Source organism: Balaenoptera borealis, assembly GCF_965194805.1.
Source record: "Balaenoptera borealis genome assembly, chromosome: 4".
NCBI classification, from domain to species: Eukaryota; Metazoa; Chordata; class Mammalia; order Artiodactyla; family Balaenopteridae; genus Balaenoptera; species Balaenoptera borealis.
The window spans coordinates 9,342,776-9,363,173 of NC_138861.1; the positions used below are offsets into that span (position 1 = coordinate 9,342,776).

The following is a 20,398-nucleotide window of genomic DNA, read 5'->3' on the forward strand; positions in this document are numbered from 1 at the left end:
ATAATACATTAAGTCGTATGTTCTATATAAAACCCCTAATATCCCAAGATCATTTTTATCTTCTTTCTCTGTCAAAGATTGAGAGGTATAAATTTGTTTCCAGCTGCTATTGTGGTTTTGGTAATTCTCCTTCTATTACTAGAAGACATTGCTTTATATATCTTGATATTGTTATTCAATACATGAAAGTTCATTATAGTTATATCATTGTGTAAAGTATCATTTATCAATAAAAGATAATCTTTTTCTTTAACTCAGTACTCACCTTTTAATCTCCTTTGTCAGATGATTACAATACCACTTAACACCTTTTGTATATCTAATATATATTTTCTCATTCCTTTATTTTTAACTTCATTTTGAATGGGTCTCATAAAAATTCTAAAGATACATTTTAAAATTTTTTAACCAATATTTAAGACTTTGTCATCTAATAAGTTTAAGCTCTTTACGTTTCATGCTTTTGTCAAATTTCTGCCATCTTATTTTTTCCTCTCTTTTACACTTTCTTGTTATTTTTCATTTCTCTTTTTCTTTTTGTTACATTGGAAATTTTTTCTTTGTTTTTTATTCCACTGATTTGGAGTTTATACAGTGCAATCCCCTTTATATAGTTTTTAGTATTTAAGCCTGTATTTTTTCAACCATATTAAGAATAAAATCGTGTCTATAGCCTATTTTTAAATGAGACCATGTTTTAAGACAGCTTTAGTTTACATGCTGATTAGTTGGTGATGCTGTGATAATGTTTTTTTATTCTGGCTTATTTCATAGAAAATTGAATCTGAGAGTTAAGACAAGGACTAAATAGCAGAAAAAAATATATGCACATAGGATATATGTGTCCTTTACCTTATATTTTTAAAATATTTTCCTCTACTTTCTGATCGTCGTTTATGGTTATTTCATGCTGTAACTTTTTTCTTTACAATTCAGTTCATTTAAAGAGTGTATGTTACCTTCCAAGTGGGCTTTCCCCATCAGGGACTGAAAGGAGAAACGATATAACAGTCTTACATTTCTATTGCATTTAACAGTATGCAAAATCTGTGTTCACATACATTTCTCTCAGTGAACTACACAAAAGCCTTAGATGTTATTATTCCCATTTTCTAGATAATGAAACTCAAGCTCAGAAAAATTAAATACTTGACCAAGTTCCCAAGATACCGAGACCCACAATTATGAACACAGAGGCTGACTTAAGGGTGAAGGAAATCTTAAACTCAAACCCAAATCGTTCTGATTTCAAATCCCAGGGGGTCCTTTAGCTACAGCCTAGCTGGACTCGTGATGCAGCTGACCCCTGGAGTGTGTGGAGCTGTCACTCGAAGATATCCCTTGGACCAGCCCACTGCCCGGCATGAGGGAGGGACGGAGTTAACGTTAGCTGATTGAAGGTGTTAAAATCATCATCCCCGTCAACACTAGGTGGCATCGTTTCTCTGGATGTCCAGCAGGTGGCACTGCAGAGCCAAGAGGATGTATCCCTTCCCTTTCAGTGAAGCTATTAAATTCCATACAGGTCCTGAGAATTTCAAAAGCAATCAATATTAAAAGTACAGGACAATAAAGGAGATGCATTTTAAAATCAGTGGCTAAAATACATACATACTGCATATTTATAAATCAAAAAATTTAAATAATTTGTCATAATTCTTTTTCAACAACCAAAAAAACCCCACAGGTAAAACAATTTGAGAGTGATCTACATTAACCAGCCAATCTAGAGAAATTTCTAATTTCAAATTAATTCCAAAAATCAATATAATAATCATTTAGTGGGCTTTGGGGAGCCTTCACGACTCCTCTTCAGCATGGTATCAGCTTTGGATCTGAAGGAGGCCTTTGCAGAACACACTGTACCTTGTCCACCCCTCTGTGGGAGCTGGTAGGCAGTGCCCCCCCTGGGGACACCATGAGCTCCTCTTCTTGAGGACAGAGATCACATCTTGCTCATCTTCATGTCCAACACCTTGTCCCATCAGTGGATTAAAAGTCCAAACCCTGAACTCCGGTCCAGTGCAGTTTGAAGAGGTGACAGGACATGGCACACTGGAAGAGGAGTGTTCTTGTCCTAACTAGTGGGTCATAGGATGACAGGGGATGGAACCTGTCGTGGATGACAGGTGATGGAGGACTGGAAGAGGTCCCTTCCCCTCTAGATGCGGCACACGAGCCATGTGGTTGTGTGTGCTTATTGCTTCACCGACTGCTCGAGCTGGACCCACAGACACACTTGTGTTTGGATCACTATTATCCACTCCTCTCTTTTAATCTTAATTCTCTATGATGCTTGGGTAGGGAAGGGGACCAGGTGAAGGAAAGATGTAATCCCCAAATCACTTAATATGAGGTTTTAAAATGCATTTTATGCTGCCTCAAGATTATTACAGAACCAACTAGGTATTCATTGCTTGCTGGGCGTTGAGAACTGTGGTCAAAAGACCTCTAAACCCTCTGTGGTCAAAAGAAGCGTAAAAGGAAGTATTTCCTTCCTCTTGAAGTGTTTTGTCATCTAATTGTAGGTATCAAAGCGTATGATACCAGCAATCATTAGAGTTCAGCATAAGACAGCACTCGTCAAAGTGCTGAAATTTTTAATAGATATGTTGTAGCGATCTGGTTAAGGAGGAAGAACCACCATTATTGGACATTTAAGTGTCAACCACTGTATTGGATAATTTCTAGTTGTTTTTTTTTTTTTTAAGAAATGCTGTTCTGCCTCTTCTTTCCCTTTATTTATTTATTTATTTATTTTTAATTTTGGCTGTGCTGGGTCTTTGTTGCGGTGTGTGGGCTCTGCTTTGCGGCACGCGGGCTCTCTAGTTGTGGCGCACAGGTTCCGGAGCATGTGGGCTCAGTAGTTGCAGCGTGTGGGCTTCGTTGCCCCGCGGCATGTGGGATCTTAGTTCCCCGACCGGGGTTCGAACCTGCATCCCCTGCGTTGGAATGTGGATTCTTAACCACTGGAACCACCAGGGAAGTCCCATTTAGTTATTTTTTTTTTAAGCACCCAAAACTCCCATGAGATAGCTCATTATTCCTTACAGAAGAGGCAACTAAAGCTTAGAAAGTCTGAGCAACTTGTACAGCTTGTACAGCAAGTGAGAGGCATGACCCAGACTCAAACCCTGATCTCCTGTGACCTGCTGAGCCCGTACATGATCTCCCCACCTTTCTCCAGGACCATTCAGAATGGGCTGTAAGATCAGCAAGTCTTCACGTCAGGGCTGTGGCTTGAGTTTCGAGTGTGCCACGCAAGAGCTGACAGGTGGGTGGGAGGCAGATGCGTCTGTTAGCATCCCAGAAGGAAAGAGATGGGAGACTCACAGTGGCAATTATGGGAGTTCAACGAAAGGACCGTGTACAGAGGCGTGGCGGCAGGGTTATAGGAGCCAACGAGGGGACATGAGGCTCTTGGGGAAGGTTCCCACCTCCGGGCCTGGAGGGACAAGGGCAGGGAATGGCGTGGGGTGAACCTGGTGTGGCTGGGGGAGAAGAGAGGCCCCCAGCAGCGGTGGCCACCGTTAGAGGGTCCCCAGCAAACTGCACCCAGGCAGTGAGAGAGTGGGAGGAGGGAGTTGGGAACAAACCCAACTCTGTGTCTCCTCGGGCCCCCAGATCTCCTGTTGGCTGAATGCACTGGAAACCAGAAGGCAGGGGAGTCCAGTCGGTCTGCGGGGCTCAGCCTCAGGGTACAGAGCAGGGCAGACGAGAACGGGGAGTTGTTGATGTGGGAACAGAACGAGAGTGGGCTGCCCACGCCGTCGTCGGGAGAGGGAGCCGCAGGGGTCCAGCCGGAGGATGAGGAGCTGGGCGTGGCGTCGGCTGGGGCGCAGGCTCTCCTGTGGAGGGGGCTCCGGGAGGTGGGGGGAGGTGAAGGTGAAGGGCGTCCGGGAGGTGGTGGGAGGTGAAGGTGAAGGGCGTCCGGGAGGTGGGGGGAGGTGAAGGTGAAGGGCGTCCGGGAGGTGGGGGGAGGTGAAGGTGAAGGGCGTCCGGGAGGTGGGGGGAGGTGAAGGAGAAGGGCGTCCGGGAGGTGGGGGGAGGTGAAGGTGAAGGGCGTCCGGGAGGTGGGGGGAGGTGAAGATGAAGGGCTCCGGGATGTGGGGGGAGGTGAAGGTGAAGGGCGTCCGGGAGGTGGGGGGAGGTGAAGGTGAAGGGCTCTGGGAGGTCCCAAGCGTCCAGGAGGGGTCACCTGATCTCAATCTGGTACTCAGTGGTAAGCCAGTTTTGTTTCATGTAAGCCAATGTTAATTCATTTCTTGTGTGAGCCAGAGAGCTGGGGAGGGATCCTGGAACAACGATGCAGGGAAGGAAGGCGGGATGGCTATCTGCCCGTCCGCCGGGACCGTGTGAGTGCGTGTGCAAGGTCCCTGGCAGAGTTCATTTGGCTCTTTCTGTCTTCCAGTGACCTATGGGATGATGAGCTCCAGCGTGTACTACTATACCCGCATCATGTCCCAGCTCTTCCTGGACACCCCGGTGTCCAAAACGGAGAAAACTAACTTTAAAACTCTTTCTTCAGTGGAAGACTTCTGGAAGGTATTTGCAGATGATCTCTTGTTATTGAAAATTGTTCATTTGGCTTCATAAATTCAGTTCAGGCCCACAAGGGCAGAATTTGATTGTTTTGTCTTGCTTCGTTTTTTTGTTTTTGTCTCTTTGCTGGTGTTGGAATGTACCCCAGAACAGTGCCTGATACAAGGCAGGCACATTCTTTCAAAGATCTCTAATGTAAAATTCAACCCAGCCCTCCCCAAATTGTCACAAATTCCAACATTAGTATTAGAGGATAAGCAATGAGGGATACCACAGGAAAAATATTAAACTGATCTGGAAGATGTGTTCAGAATCTAAGAAAATGGGGAGGGAAATTGGAAAGGAAATGATTACTTCCTTCTGGGGAAATACTTTCTAAAATTCTTAGTAAACCCTGGGGTCAGAGCTATTGATTTTAAAGATAGAAGAACTGGATCACAAGAACCTAAATATACTAAATAATGCCTAAAAATACCTGGCATCCAAAACCACACTTGTATAATATGAATCTTTTCCACCTCAAGGGGGCAAATCACTCCATCTCTATTGATTGTCTGATAAGGATAAGACACTGAGAAATGGCTGGGTCTGTCTTTCCTATAGGCAAAGTAATGAGAGACTTCTCACATATACACAGTTCTGTGATAATGAATGCCATACTCTAAAAATGGAGGGGAGGAGCGGGGTGAGAAGTTAGAGAGTTCATTCACCCTATGACAAAATAATCCAGACAATTTAAAGATCCATCAGATAGCAGACTGGTTTTCAAAACTATCATCTTTTCCTCTCCAATGATTGTGAACCATGATTATGTGGGATGCTGTTTTAATAAGGGAAAGTGGAATTGGTCATGGTTATGGATTCATTGCAAACTGCACCCTCTCCCCAGCCTTTAGTCCCAGAGTAAAAATCAGAGTCGCCACGTATGAAGTGCCCATTCTGTGCCAGGTGTAACCACCATGCAAAAGATAGATATTACAGATGCTCGAGGCCTCACAGCTAGCAAGGAAATGACGCAGCAAGACTGGAGCAATAGCCAATCTCTCTGACAGCAAAACCCACCCCTGTCACTCTACCCTGTTCACGGAGTTGCCACACTGTTGGTCACACAGACATTCCAGGAAGGAGCAAGGCAGCCTCTGAGCTTAGAGTTTTTCCAAAATGTTGCCTTTGCTTTCAGTTTGCGGAAGGCACCTTGTTGGATGGGCTCTACTGGAAGATGCAACCCGGCAACAGAACCGAAGACGACGACCGGAGCTTCATCTACTACGAGAACCTACTCTTAGGGGTACCACGTATACGGCAACTCAGAGTCAGAAATGGATCCTGTTCCATCCCCCTGGACTTGAGAGACGAGATTAAAGAGTGCTATGACGTCTACTCTGTCAGCAGTGAAGACAGGGCTCCGTTCGGTCCGAGAAATGGAACCGCGTAAGTGTCTGTGGCTCCGGGCCCTGGGCTGTCACGGACATTCATTCATTCGTTCTCTAACCCCTTCGCCAGGGAGAAGATGCCTTCAATGCTTGTACTTAAGGCCGTGGCCAAACTTTGGTTTCTCAAGTTTTCTTTACTTTTTACCCCCTTTCAGCTTCTGCATACTTATTTTTCAGAAGGCTAAATTGCTGACCATATCCCCACAGGAAAGAAGCTACCTTCACCTTCAGAGGTTTCTGTTAAGGTGCCTGATTCCTATTCTTATAAATCCAGTAACGTGGTTCACTAGGTTGTTAGTAGGAAGGTTTTTGGTACAGAAATTCTTTTTTATTAGCTCTTAGAAATAAATTCGCGTTCACACTACAATTACTTAAAGTGTATCATAAGCTCGTGAGGCAGTTATTCTGTCTGGTGTAAAGCCTGTCCTTCTCAAATGCGTGTTTTTGATTTTGAGTACGTGTCTGCATTGTGCGTATTTGCAGGGATTTTGGGTACTCTTTGTTAACCATACTTAAAACATCCTGTGTATTAAGGGAGGACCATCCTTATTTCTAGAATTATTATAAAAAGTGAGAAGAGTTCTCAGGTTGTCCCAAGGTCGACATCTTGGGGCACGGGCCCTGGGTGAGTCACTGCGGATAGAATTGTCTTCCAAGTTTCACTAAACTAATTCTTTCAGTTCGTCTAGATCCCTTTCTTGAGAACTGAGACACCAGAATCCAGATTAGCTAATACACAATGAGGACAAACACCTTTTCCATAACCAGATTCTTTGTCTATCGTCTAGTACACGTACACACCCTCTTTAGTACCTGGACCCATAAGGAACAAACTTACTAAACATCCGAAGATTTAGAGTAAAAAGACTGAATCTCAAAAGACATTTTTTCCCAGGTTGTGATAGTGATTTTGCTCACTAATGCTCCTTTTTCCAGTTCCTGCAACGCATAAGCTTGCACTTAAACTATGGTACCTTGTCTAATATTTTATCTCATGCCACTGGCAAGAGAGATTCATGCAGCCTCTATTCTATGCTAGATGCTATCTAAGAAGTGAATTCACTCATTATCTCATCTACTTTTCACAGACAACTCTGAAATAGGTATCAGCTCCATTTTAGAGATGAAAAAACATCACCGCTAGTAAATGGAACCAGCTTGACTCCAAGACCCATGTTTCTTTTGTGACGCCACATTGCTTCTTCCCTATTAATTATGTTGCTACGGTGGTTGCTGCCGCCCTCAGCTCCCCGTCAGAGTTCAAGCTTCCTGAGGGCAGGGACTCTGGTTCATTCACTGCTGTATTTCCAAAGCTTTGAACGGTGCCTGGAACATCCAAGACGCTTATAAGTGATTTTCACTACAGGGTGGGCTACTGAAGGGATCCTTCTTGGGTGTATTTAAACCATCCCTGGTCCTGCCAGGGTCTGAGTTACTCCCATTTCTCCTTCCGTTCAACTCCAAACTTCTTGAAAGAATAGTTTTCACTTGCCAGCGATTCACTTTTCCTTACCGGTGATTCACCCCTTAAAGCTTAAGCCCTTGCTTTTGACATCTCTCTTGGAAGCTACCAGGGGGTTTGTTCAGTTTGCTGATTCACTGATCGATGTCCTGCCTTCATGCTGATCAGCCCCTCTGCAGGATTCGGCCGTGTTGAAGGCTCGTTCTTTTGACTTTGGTGAGTGACACTGAAATTGGATCCTCTTAATTCTGCACCCCGCTTCTTATCTCTTATTGCCAGGTTCTATATTCAGGCCTCTGTGTTTTCTTTCTTTATACTCTTTCCCTTGACATTCAGATGGCTCCCACTCTCATCTCTATTTGATGATTCATCGTTTCTTCAACAGATAGACTGCGTGCTAACATGCGCCAGGCATGTTCCCAGTGAGGTCTCCCTTTTCTAGAAATGCTCTTGGTGCTGGTTGGAGTGACAAAGCAGCAGTAAACAAAACAGAAGTAAATCCCCTGTCTTGGCAGAGCGTACATTCTAGTGATAGAAGATGAGTGTGTGTGCCACCTGTATGTCCCACCAGCTCCGATGACTCAACATGCGCCAAACCGAACTCATCGCTTTTTCTCTTTTATTTATTTTTGGCCATGCCACGCGGCATGTGGGATCCTAGTTCCCCAACCAGGGATTGAACCCGTGCCCCCTGCATTGGGAGCGCGGAGCCTTTTTTTTTTTTGCTGCGACAGGTCTTAGTTGCAGCACGCGGGATCTTCTTTGCCACGTGCGGGATCTTTAGTTGCGGCATGCAGACTCTTAGTTGCGGCATGCATGTGGGTTCTAGTTCCCTGACCAGGGATCGAACCCGGGCCCCCTGCATTGGGAGCGCGGAGTCTTAGCCGCGGGACCACCAGGGAAGTCCCGGAACTCATCACTTTCTTGTCGGATCTGTTCTTCCTCCTGTTCATGGCACCACCATCTTTGCATTACCCAAAAAGAGACTCGAGTCTTTTTTCAGAAGTCCCCTCTCCCTTGCCCCCAACTTCCAAATCAGTGCCAGGCTCTGTTGACAGTCACCTCCGTGGCCCTGTCTCGGCCCTCCCTTGTCCTTCCCACCTCACTGCTCTACTTCAGGCCTCATCACCTCTCGGTTCTTGCAAGGACAGCTGACTCAGCTGTGTCGGGGTCCCTGGGACCAGCCTCAGGTTCAGCGATTCTCTGGAAGGGCTCCCAGGATTCAGCATATATTCATGGCTGAGCTTTACTACAGTGAAAGGAAATACGCAAAAGCAGCGAAAGGGACAGGCTCATGGGGCCAAGTCTGGAGGGAACCAGGTGCCAGGTTGGAAAGGTCCTCTCCCAGTGGAGTCACACAAGACATGCGTCTTCCCCCAGTAACGAGTTGTGACAACATGTAGGAAGCATTGTCTGTCCGAGAAGCTCGGCAGAGACTTGGTGCTGGTTACATAGGCAGGCTCTGCCCGGCACATCCCCAAATCTCAGACTCCCAGAGGGGAAGCAGGCGTGGGCATAAGCCACCTTGTTTGTACAGAAGCCTAGGCACTCTGAGCCACTCCTTCTGGTCAGAGGAAGTTTTACATCAGTGTAGGGAGCCGATTATCACCGAAATTCCGGATGCCAGCCGAGTCCAACCTGGACTCTTTAAGGAAAGGTGGTCTCAGACCCGCTGTGTTAGCTCTTTTCCACACGCGTGCCCTCTCTCTGTTCCTCCCCACTCCAGGCTTCTCCACCGCCACCAGAGTAACCCCGTTCTGTGCCTCCAGAAACCTGCCCTGCGGGGACCCCTTCATGCCTGCCCCTCACCATCTGACCAGAGTCTACCTTTCAGCCTTCTCTTCTTCATCATGTGGGAGCCAAACCGAACGACTGGCGGATGCCTCGTACTTCTCTGGCCCCGCCTGCCTAAGTCTGAACCCTGCTTACCTTTCACAGCCTAGGTTCAACGTGGCTTCTTCCAAAGCCTTCTCTGGTTCACCTTTCCCATCATCGCTGAACCTCCAAAGAAGGCTAGCTTCCCTCTGATTGGCCCGAGCAATTCTTTTTTGGTTCTTATTATCACCTACCTTGTATTTTCGGTGTTTAATTACAACTTTTCTCTCCCCACTTATTATAAATTTGGGAGAGAAAGGATCTTAGTTCATCTTTCTGTCCTCATTAGTACCAAAGAAGCATCTGGTTCCTGAGAGCCCTGTCAATGTTTGTGGATTAAACTCCCAAATGCTGTGTGGAGTCTTATTTAGTTGAGATGCTGATGGTGGCACTTGATGAACTTGTACCTCTTTTGGCTGCAATTTGTGGGGGGCCTAGAGTCAGCTAGTCCCTAAGTAAGTCACCCTGAAAGGCAACCATATAAACTGAGGGCTGATAGCACAGGCCTCTGAAGGCAGACTGTCCTGGGGTGGGTTTCTGACTCTACCTTCAAAAGATTTGAGACTGACTTGACCTCACTAAGCCTCAGGGCCCTTATTCCTAAAATGGGCATAATAGCTATATGAGAATGATGTAAGAAAGCACAAAGCAGCATGGCAAGCACATTACCCAGCTTGACGAGACTTACAGTTATTTGTTACGTACTCTGTCTTACCAGGAACCAGTTGTCTTTGTAATTGCCCCAAGTGTGCCACTGATTTTACCTGTTTGTTTTGTCTTTGAATTAGTTGGATCTACACAAGTGAAAAAGACTTGAATGGGAGTAGCCACTGGGGAATGATTGCAACTTATAGTGGAGCTGGCTATTACCTGGATTTGTCAAGAACAAGAGAGGAAACAGCCGCTCAGGTTGCCAACCTCAAGAAAAATGTCTGGCTGGACCGAGGAACCCGGGCAACTTTTATTGACTTTTCAGTGTACAATGCCAACATTAATCTGTTCTGTGTGATCAGGTGTGTATAAAGGGCACTCATGCCTCCCACTTCTGTGTATTTGTATATACATCCTAGTCTGGAGTTAGACCAGAAAATCATTGCCTGCCGTTGGCTAAATGAGAGTTTCAAGGATCAGAGCTGACAGCAAGGGGGGGTGAAAACCAAAGCTTACTGGGATAGGGGTTTTTGGGGGAAGGGAGTTAGGATCCGGGGATATTATGAGTTAGGAAGAACCTTAAGTCTGGTCCAAGTTCATCCCAAGGCTGGAACCTTCCCAGATAAGGCACTGTGTTTTGCTAACATCTCTCCTTTCCCATTATGAGGACGATCAGTGCTCCATGCTCTGCTACCGAGGCCCCCAGGCATCGTGTCTTAACTCATTTCCCTGAGTTTCCCCTTCTCAGATGACGCGCGTGCGATTAGAACGCAAGCACAGTAGTCGGGGCTATGCCTGTGTTCAGTAGGCGCCCCGGTACCTGCTCACACTCAAGAATTACCAAAGGCACATAAAGTTACTTCCGCAGGTTCTGTGATGTTGCCGTCATGACCGTTCTGGTGGCAGCGAGGAAACTGACAAAGATCCCACTGGCTTGTCTGGGACCTCTTGCTCATTCATTCATTCAGCAAACGTTTATTGGACACTTAATATGTGCCAGGCACTGTTCAAGGCTCTTGGGATGCATCAGTGAACAGAATAAAGATCTCTGCCCTTGTGGAGCTCCCATTCAACCCGGAGGAGATACTAGATGATAAACAATAAGCAAAGGAAACAAATTAATTAAATAGCATGTTAGAAGGTAATATGTGCTATAAAAAATGCAGAACAAGGCAAGGGGGATCCAGAATTCACCCACTTTAATCCTCCTGGTGAATATGGCAGCAACATCCAGACGTTGCTGACATGAATTACTCGCACATATATTTACCCACCAAATAAGAAGGCTAAATTCTCATAATAGCCTTATTTTGTGATTATTTTTGAGGCTAAACTCAAATGCGCTTTACATAGCCAATTGGATTCTCCCAGTGTTTATATCTAACACTTTTGCAGAAAACAATATCACATTAAATCAAGTAATAGTTACTACTAAAAATGAATGAAAATCTATTGCAATTATTGTTGAACTTCTCCTAATGATTCCAGTGAGCACAGAAAGAGGATACACGCAGGCAGGCAACTCTGATTGACATTTAAGGAGATATCTATTTATAGAAGGTATAAATGAGTATGTCTTCCACTTCCTCCCCATACTGTAAGAGTGAATATCGTCAAGGCAGTTGCTTCATTTCTCTACATTGTTGCCTCAATTTCTGGAGGGCTTGACGATGCAGCACCAGAACAGGCAGAGAGAGATGATTCAGCACACAGAGGCCACTTCCTGCCCTTGTGAGTTCCCACTGAGGCTGCCACAGGCTCTTTGTTTCAGTATTGCTCTCCTGAGTTTGTGGTTCTCACCCCTACGCTCTGGCATATTGAATCAGAAGAAAACAGGAGGTTGATAGTGCCAGGGAAGGAAAATGTTTCACACTTCTTTGACCAATTCTGATTTGCTATAGTCCTTGCCTATACTTGATTATTGCTCATGCTTGAGCCCTAGATACTTAGGTTCTAGGAGCGGCCACCTGTCCTGTCCATCCTGTAATGGGAGAGATGGTTACACCTAATCGCTGACTGGAGATCTTTTAAAAGTCTTAAAGTTAAGGATCTAGAGAGTCTGTTTCTAGTGTGAAGGGAAATTGTACCATTAAGTGAATCGTTGAACCTTCTCAGTGTGACACCTACAAATGGGAATTTGGCAAGAAGCATCTTCACTTCAGTTATTATAAAGCACTAAAGATCAGTGCCATCAGTGTGAGTGTAAAAGCATATGTCAGTGTTGCAGACAGTCAGACATTTCCTGAGCACCAATTCACTATAACGCTCTGAGAAGTTCCGATAGCAAAACGGTCCCTGTAGGCAAATTATCTGATGCTGGTTAGGTGTCACCAAATGCGTGAATGAGAAACTCATTCCCTATCTTTATATGTATATGAAAGAGACATCCTGCTTCTCAACCAGGCCATACATGTTTTGATTGATGACATATATTTCTTACGTTCTTCATTCCCCAGTTGAAGGACTTGCATTTAATCAAAGTCCTATAAAGTCTTGTGTGTTGATTAACTTCTACATTTAAAAATAAGTGTATAGCATTTTGAGTGGTATCAATACCAGAAGAGTAAATGGGAGACGGAGGAGGAATAATCTCTTTGGTCTGGGTGGCCTTGGGAAGTCTTGTTGTTTTTGTGACACAGAATTCTACAAGGATGGAGTTACTGGCTGTGATAAAAACATTTTGCCACTAGTTTGGAGTGACTTGTGGTCTCCGTTTTGTTACCTTCTAGAGCAGGGACAGAATAGATGATGTTTTTCCTGGCTGCATCCATGCGTTGTTGTTATTGTTGATGTTGTTAATTGTTTTAACTGTTCTTATTGCAACGCAGGTTATTGGTCGAATTCCCAGCAACAGGCGGTGTGATTCCATCTTGGCAGTTTCAGCCTGTAAAGCTGATCCGATATGTCACAACTTTCGATTTCTTCCTGGCAGCCTGTGAGATTATCTTTTGTTTCTTTATCCTTTACTATGTGGTGGAAGAGATATTGGAAATTCGCATTCACAAGCTGCACTATTTCAGGAGTTTCTGGAATTGTCTGGATGTTGTGATCATTGTGGTAGGTTTGAGAACAACACCAAATCCCCTGCTCTGTTATAAAAATGTGGTAGAGGCTTTGCTTCCCTCAGTGTTGTGGGTCTTGATCTTCCTGAAGGAGAATCTAAAGGCTCTCCTCTATGCTATCAACTTCACTGTTACTAACTTTCTCATTTTGCATGAGTGACCCTTCTGCATATGGAAGTGGAGAGGCATTTGCAATAAGCTCTCACTTGGCCACACTAATAACAAGAATGGGTTAGTAATTCGTATTTGGCTTTGGCATGCCATATGAGATGTGGGGAGAAAACGATTTTGTTTATTCTGCTTTGGCTAATGATATTTTTCTTCAACTACAACAAAAATCAGTTTATATCTTTCTGCACATGTGTAAAGTTACGGCATAAAGAAACATCCAGGAAATTTTGGAGGTGGCAGAGAAAACCTCCCTGCAGTTTCAAATGTCCTGCAAATAGTCCACAGTGTACAAAATGTAAATGATGGCCATCAGCGTTTTCTGTAGGAGGTGCAAGAAACCATAAGGCAGAGTTACGATTGAGTTAAGACTGTCACCCCTTGTGGAGCCCTTGCCTGCCTGTGACTCTGTTACAGATTCCAACACTTGTTCAAGACGGTTTCTCTTCAGCACCGTCTTAATCACTTCCTTCCAGAGGCCTTAGTGTAAGATGTATTTTTGCAAGCTTTTCTCCCTTCAGCAATAACACATAATCTTCTGCTAGTCTGTTACACGTTAGAGCATATAACAACATGCTTAATGGTAACACGCTTAGAAGTCCATCCTTTCCAACGACAGAGCTGCGCCTCTGAAATCTTGGTAAGTGATGCGTTATCCTGTTCGCATTCTCTCTTCTGTTATCCTGCTTCTTAACCAATATTGTTCCTCCCCAACCCAAAATTCATTTGGCTTTGTGAAGCATTTACATCAAGTCATTATCAAATCACCACTAGGGTCAGTTGGTAAAATATAGAAAGTATGTTACTTAATATATTTTAATATGCTATTAAATATAGAAAAAATGTTATTCATATGTAAGTAAAAGGATACTTAAGACATAAGCTATATGTGTGTATTGCATGGCGATAATGATACAGATAGGCGCAATAATAACAATAATTGCTAACACTTCAGAAGCTGTCTGTGCTAGGCACAATTCCAAGTGCTTTTCCTCTACGGCAGTTCATTTAGTCCTCACAATAACCCTCTTAGCCACTCTGCCACCGCCCTCACGCCACATACATGTGTACTTCAGAAATAACTTTTACATCAAATACACATTCCTATAGAATACAGCATGGAACCCATCTGATCCCGATGCAGTTAGAAGTGCATCCCTTCTTTCACGATGGCTGTGTAACATCACAGAATTCCTGTAGCTAAACTCTTGATTCCCAAATTCTCAACATATTAATAATGAACAGAATTACAAAAGAATTCCCGTACTTAAAGAGGCAGGAAAGGCGATGATATGGGAAATAATTTTCCAAAATATTTCTGTACTGCACGATGGCAGAGTGCAGTTCATGTACGCTGCAAATCAGTCTAGAAAACAATTATTATTTGGAGGCCTAAGGATGCAAACTCCGCTTTTTTAGTTTACATGGATACATTTATGTTTCTGTCATTGAGAATAATGGTAAAAAAGTGGGTGTGATATTATGCTAATTAATGTTTTCTTTTTTTTTTTTAACCAAATACCTTCAATGTGAGCAAAGGACTAGTCAGCGGCATTCAGCTTTTTGATTATGTACACATATCAATGAAAACTTTGATGACACACCCTAGTGTATTTTTATTTATAAAGTGTGTGTGTGTGTAGTGGTGTAATAAGTACATTTGTAAAAACATACACAGCATAGAATTTGAAATATTTGGATAAAAATAAATACAAATAGAATTCTAACACTTTCTTATCACCTGCCTAGAAGTTTTAATGTTTTCATCTCACACCCCAGTGAATTGCCTCGTACCCACCTTGGAGACCACTGGGAAAATAGCTGATGACATCATGGAAATTGAGGCTAGTTTCTTGGCTCAGCAGCTGCAGAATTTTGCAAGTGTTTCTTTGAAAACTTGCTTCCCTGTGCTCTTATTTTTTTTAACTCTTAGTGCTGACAAGACAACAGTTCAGACAGTGTGCTTTTATGAGAACAAGGAACGGCTGCTGGCATCCTACTTCTCCTTTGAAACCTTCTCTAACCCTTTAGAAATAGGGCATGCTTTCCGTGAAGCTTATGTCAAAGAAAGAAAGTTCTTTTGTAGACAAGAGATGAGAATCTCAAAGAAACCTCAGAGCCACATAACGACCCAAATGCCCACCAAACCTCTTTCCTCTGTTCTTCTCTCTCATTCTCTATTTGGAAGGAAGAGTCTCAGGAAATTTAGTGTATTTCTACGATATTGTATAAATGACCACATATTCCATATTTTTATAAACATTTGCCCCAGGCAGAGCAAAAACAAAGGGTACCTAGTGAGCGTTGGTAAAGGGTTATTTTTAGATTCAGTCAGTCAGCCCTTTTTTCTCAGGGAAGTCCATGCAGAAAAACACTTATCAGGGTATTCCAGAGAGCTCAAAGGAAGTATTCCTACCACCAGTGCAGAAATACTAGACTAAGTCTGGGAACCCTTCACAGGGAAGACAAGGAAGGTGGTGAGGTTGGCTTTTTCAGCTGTGGCTGGCAGACAGGCAGGTCCCGACTCTGATAATCACCAGGACAGCCATCTCAAGAAGGGCTGATGGAGTGGCCCTTGGCCATCATCCGTGAGAAGAGAGAGATGGACAGCAGAGGTCACGGCAACTGCCATAGCCCGCCTGCCGTGGATTTGGGGTCCATGTGGGGGCCCCGTGGTTATGGCTCACCCCTAGCACTTTACACACATACACGTTAATCCAGTGGTGATGGGTACAAGGCGGGCCCAGCGTTCCCCTCGGATTTTTATAGGCCAGAACCAAAGCAGATGTGAAGAGTTGTATGGTCATGAGTTAAAGGACAGAAGCAAGCAAGAGGGGAACGTTTGGCTCACATATCCCCACTGCGAGCCTTCTCGAGCCCTCTGTGCCCTTCGTTCCCGCCACCTAAGACCAAGCTCATTCTTTCCTGTCACGAGCGCTCCTTTGAGCATGTCTTCTTTCACCCTTCACCTATGTTGTGTGATGCCAGCTTCTTAGAAGGTTTTTGTGCTATTTGTCTTTGTGTGTTTATCTGCTCTTGGACCAGAGTATAAGTTTCTCGAGGAGAAGGTTTGTACTTTTTACTTGTATTTGTTCCTCTTGATCCTTCGCACGGTGCTGTGGCCACAGATATCCACCATGTGTTTGTTGAATAAAGGGAAGAATAGATGGCTAGAAAATGAAAAAAAAAAAAGGCCCTGCAAATAAAAACAGAGAGCGAGGTGAGGCCTGAGAAAGCAGAAGGGTGGAAAGTGATTTAAATGAAGGTGGCAGAAAAAAACAGAAGGCATTCCTGTTTGAGTTTCCTTTTGTAATAAAGTGACATCTCTCGGGTGTGTGCACGCGTGTGTGCAGGCACATGCGTGCACATGTGCACTCACTGGATTTCTATTCCTAAGGAAGTGCGAGCGATATATCGTTTTACTCTTTTACGGCAGTGCTCAACACTTTCCCTCCGTGTGAGTGACTTAATTTATGAATGCTGTTGGGTGAGTAGAATGGTGAGCCCTAGAACTAATACATTCGTGAAGGAAAATAAACTAGTCATTTTAAGGTAAGTTATATATTTCTAGAACACTGCAATAATATATAAATCTTTTGTCTTCCAGCTGTCAGTGGTAGCTGCAGGAATTAACATACACAGAACATCAAATGTGGAGGTGCTCCTACAGTTTCTAGAAGATCAAAATGCTTTCCCCAACTTTGAGAATCTGGCATACTGGCAAATACAGTTCAACAACATAGCTGCCGTCATAGTATTTTTTGTCTGGATTAAGGTAATTTATAAATGTCAGGTTCAGATTTTTAATACTGTTTTTGTCTTTTTATTAACGTGAGTCACAAAATGTTGAAGGACTTGAATTCATTTCTGTGGCCAAGTTTAAGCAGCCAGCCAAAAGCTGCTCCGTGTTTACAAGTAAAGTCAGCTAGCAGGACTCACGTGACCGTTCATCTCACTGTTTGCCTGCTACCTGCACTCTTGGAAGACCTGTCTTTGGAGGTTTCATTTAACAAATGCATTAAGAGACCTTTGTGTGTCACCTGGGCCTGGGGCCCCTGGCTGTGCTAACCCAGAGACAGGTTCAAGTTTCACCTTAAGTGGGGTGACCAGGTGGAGGAAAAGGAACTAAGAGAAAGGAGGGGAAGGGTGGGGAAAGGGAAGGGAGAGATCCTGCGCTGGAAATGTTCTCTGGAAGGATTGCCTCCTTTCCAGGTGGAGGCCAGGGCAGCTTTACCTAGAATCGAGATTGAGACAGACAAGCTCCTCCGCGTAGTACCTTCACGACTCATTTCCTTCTTCTCCCAGGGCATCGTGTGCATTTCCTTGTGCGTGAAAGCTCAGGTCACCTCGTATACAACGAGCCTCAATTCTGGAGGTTCAGGAAATTTCACTGTTTTTGAGGGCAACTGCCAGCCTGTCACCACTTAAGTTCCATGATTGTGCCATCCAGATAGTAGCTATTAGCCGCAAGTAACTATTTAGATTTTAAGTTAAATTAATTAAAATGACATGCAATTAAACATTCAGTTCCTCAGTCACTCTGGCCACACTTTAAGTGTTCAACGTCTATATGTGGCTAGTGGCTACTGTATTAGATAGTGGAAATACAGAGCATTTCCATCATCAGAGAAAATTGTGTTGAAGAGCACCGTTCTAGAAGGTACTTTCCAACAGTTACTTATTTTCCTGAATTGTTATTCACATCCGGAAGGCCTGAGATTTATAAGAGGGCTTAGACCTCATCCTGTATCTCTCGTGCTATTTATTCAGTTACATGTTTGTTCAAGAGAAACCATCACTAACGTACCATACTTTTATCACAAAACAGAACAATAATCGAGATCTCATAGAAATACTACTAGGAATTGTGTTAAGTAATGTGATTACAACAACCGTCAGAAACATTTTGTTGTGACCAGAAGCGCTTTATAAGAGGTCTTTAAGTAAAATTCTAGAGATTTCCTTTCAGTGTGTGCCTCAGGGTGTTCGTCTTATTTAGTGCTTCGCCTGTAAATATCTTGCCCCCAAGACCTTGTGAACCATTAAGTTCTTTAAGACGGAGATTGGAACTCAACTTCTAACGGATCTCCCCACTTCCCTCCACCGAGACTCCCAGCTAGAGCCGTGCGGTTTGTCGTGCCCTCTGGGCTCGAGCTGCCGAACGTGGGCAACATCCTCTGTGCCTTGTCTACAGAAATGCGCCATGTGGCTGTGCAGTCAGATAGAACCCGGTTCAAATCCTCACTCCAAGCCCTGGCCAGTGCCTGGCACGTAGTCGATGCACAATAAATGACTGTTAATACACAATAAGTATTTTCTGGAGGTTTTTGTTACTAGTGTTTTCTTTTTAAAGATTTTTTTTTTTTTGATGTGGACCAATTTTAAAGTCTTTGTTGAATTTGTTACAATATTGCTTCTGTTTTATTTTTTATTTTTTTGGCCGCCAGGCATGTGGGATCTTAGCTCCCCGACCAGGGATCAAACCCACACCCCCTCTATTGGAAGGCGAAGCCTTAACCACTGGACCGCCAGGGAAGTCCCTTAACTAGTGTTTTTTTATGTTAACTCTTTGTTTTTATTGAAGTACAGTTAATTTGCAATGTTGTGTTAGTTTCAGGTGTACAGCAAAGTGATTCAGTTACATACATATGTACATACATATATTCTTTTTCGGATTCTTTTCCATTATAGGTTATTACAAGATGTTGAGTATAGTTCCCCGTGCTACACAGTAGGTCCTTGTCATTTATCTAGCTAGTTTTCATTTGTGGGGTTTTTTTTCTCCTTTATTTTAATCTTTCTAGGGGAAAAATATCAATGGTCATTTTAATTATAATTAAACTTGTTTTCACTATACATGAGAAAATACAAGTGGCTGGATTTGAAAAAAAGCAAGTCATTTTTGTCCTCTCTTTCTTTTTGTTGTAAAATATACATAAAAACATTTTCCATTTTAACTACTTTTAAGTGCACAACTTAATGGCATTAAGTACCTTCACAGTGTCGTGCAACCATCACCACTGTGCACTTGCAGAACTTTTTCATCATCCCAGCTGCAACTTTTTTATCCATTCAACACTAACTCTCCATTTCCCCCTCCCTGCAGCCCCTGGTGACTTCTGTTCTCCTTCTGTCTCTGTGAATTTCCCTACTCTAGGTACCTCACATGAGTGGAATCATGCAATATTTGTCTTTTTGTGTCTGGCTTGTTTCACTTAGCACAGCGCTTTCCAAGTTTCATTCATGTTGTAGCATGAATCAAAATTTCCTTCCTTTATAGGGCTGAATAATGATCCAGCACATGTATATACCACAGTTTATTTACTCATTCATCTTGGTATATCATCTCCCCTCTCTTCTACAGCTCTTCAAATTCATCAACTTCAACAGGACCATGAGTCAGCTCTCCACAACCATGTCTCGGTGTGCCAAAGACCTCTTTGGCTTTGCAATTATGTTCTTCATTATTTTCTTAGCATATGCTCAGTTGGCATACCTTGTCTTTGGCACTCAGGTTGATGACTTCAGTACTTTCCAAGAGTGTATGTAAGTATATATGAAATTAAGAAGAAAAATTGAATCATAGATAGTACTGCCTTCTCAAGGTTAAAGAAATCTTCATGGTGGCTGTTTAGCTACCAAGTACTTAAAAGTAGTTGTTTAAAATGAGAATTAATTCTCTTCCCCAGAAACACTGACCCATCAATGCAAAGATGACGATACCCTCTGAAATGCTAATGTTTAAGACAGAGCCCGAAAGTAGTAGGATGTTCTTCTAGAACAGCTATAGTAAGCCAACTCTGTTCCAAAGACTGAGGTCTTCTTAGCACCAAATGCAGATGGTAGCGTTTAAGAGACCTTTGCCTATACTTTTATTCCTATTAAATAATGTTGCCATAAACTTCAAACTTCAGCCTATTTTCTAAGAAAAAAAGGGTATTTCTAATATTCTAGGAGAAGCTCAAACCAATACAGGAATTTTCAGTCTTTTTTCCAAAGTTCTCAAATAGTATATGAAAAACCGTTTCAGACTTCCATGTCACTTAGAAAGGAGTTAGTTAGGAAAGAAGATGATCATGATAATAGAAGTTAATGGGGCTTTGTGCAAGAGGACCCCTAATTAATGTTGCTGTTTGATGAAAGTCAGGAATGGAAACAATTGTACCGATTAAGACCCAGCATCTGGCAACATGCAGCAATTCTCA

General features: G+C 43.3%; 1 protein-coding gene across 1 annotated transcript in view; it reads left to right on the top strand.

Moving 5' to 3' along the window:
• Positions 1-20,398, top strand: part of PKD2 (polycystin 2, transient receptor potential cation channel) — a 54,687-nt gene that overhangs the window by 18,060 nt on the left and 16,229 nt on the right. The window contains exons 3-8 of the mRNA XM_082391646.1: positions 4,412-4,545; positions 5,723-5,973; positions 10,101-10,325; positions 12,792-13,020; positions 16,801-16,968; positions 19,558-19,739. Coding sequence (XP_082247772.1) covers positions 4,412-4,545; positions 5,723-5,973; positions 10,101-10,325; positions 12,792-13,020; positions 16,801-16,968; positions 19,558-19,739 — 1,189 coding nt within the window. The remainder of the gene's footprint in view (positions 1-4,411; positions 4,546-5,722; positions 5,974-10,100; positions 10,326-12,791; positions 13,021-16,800; positions 16,969-19,557; positions 19,740-20,398) is intronic.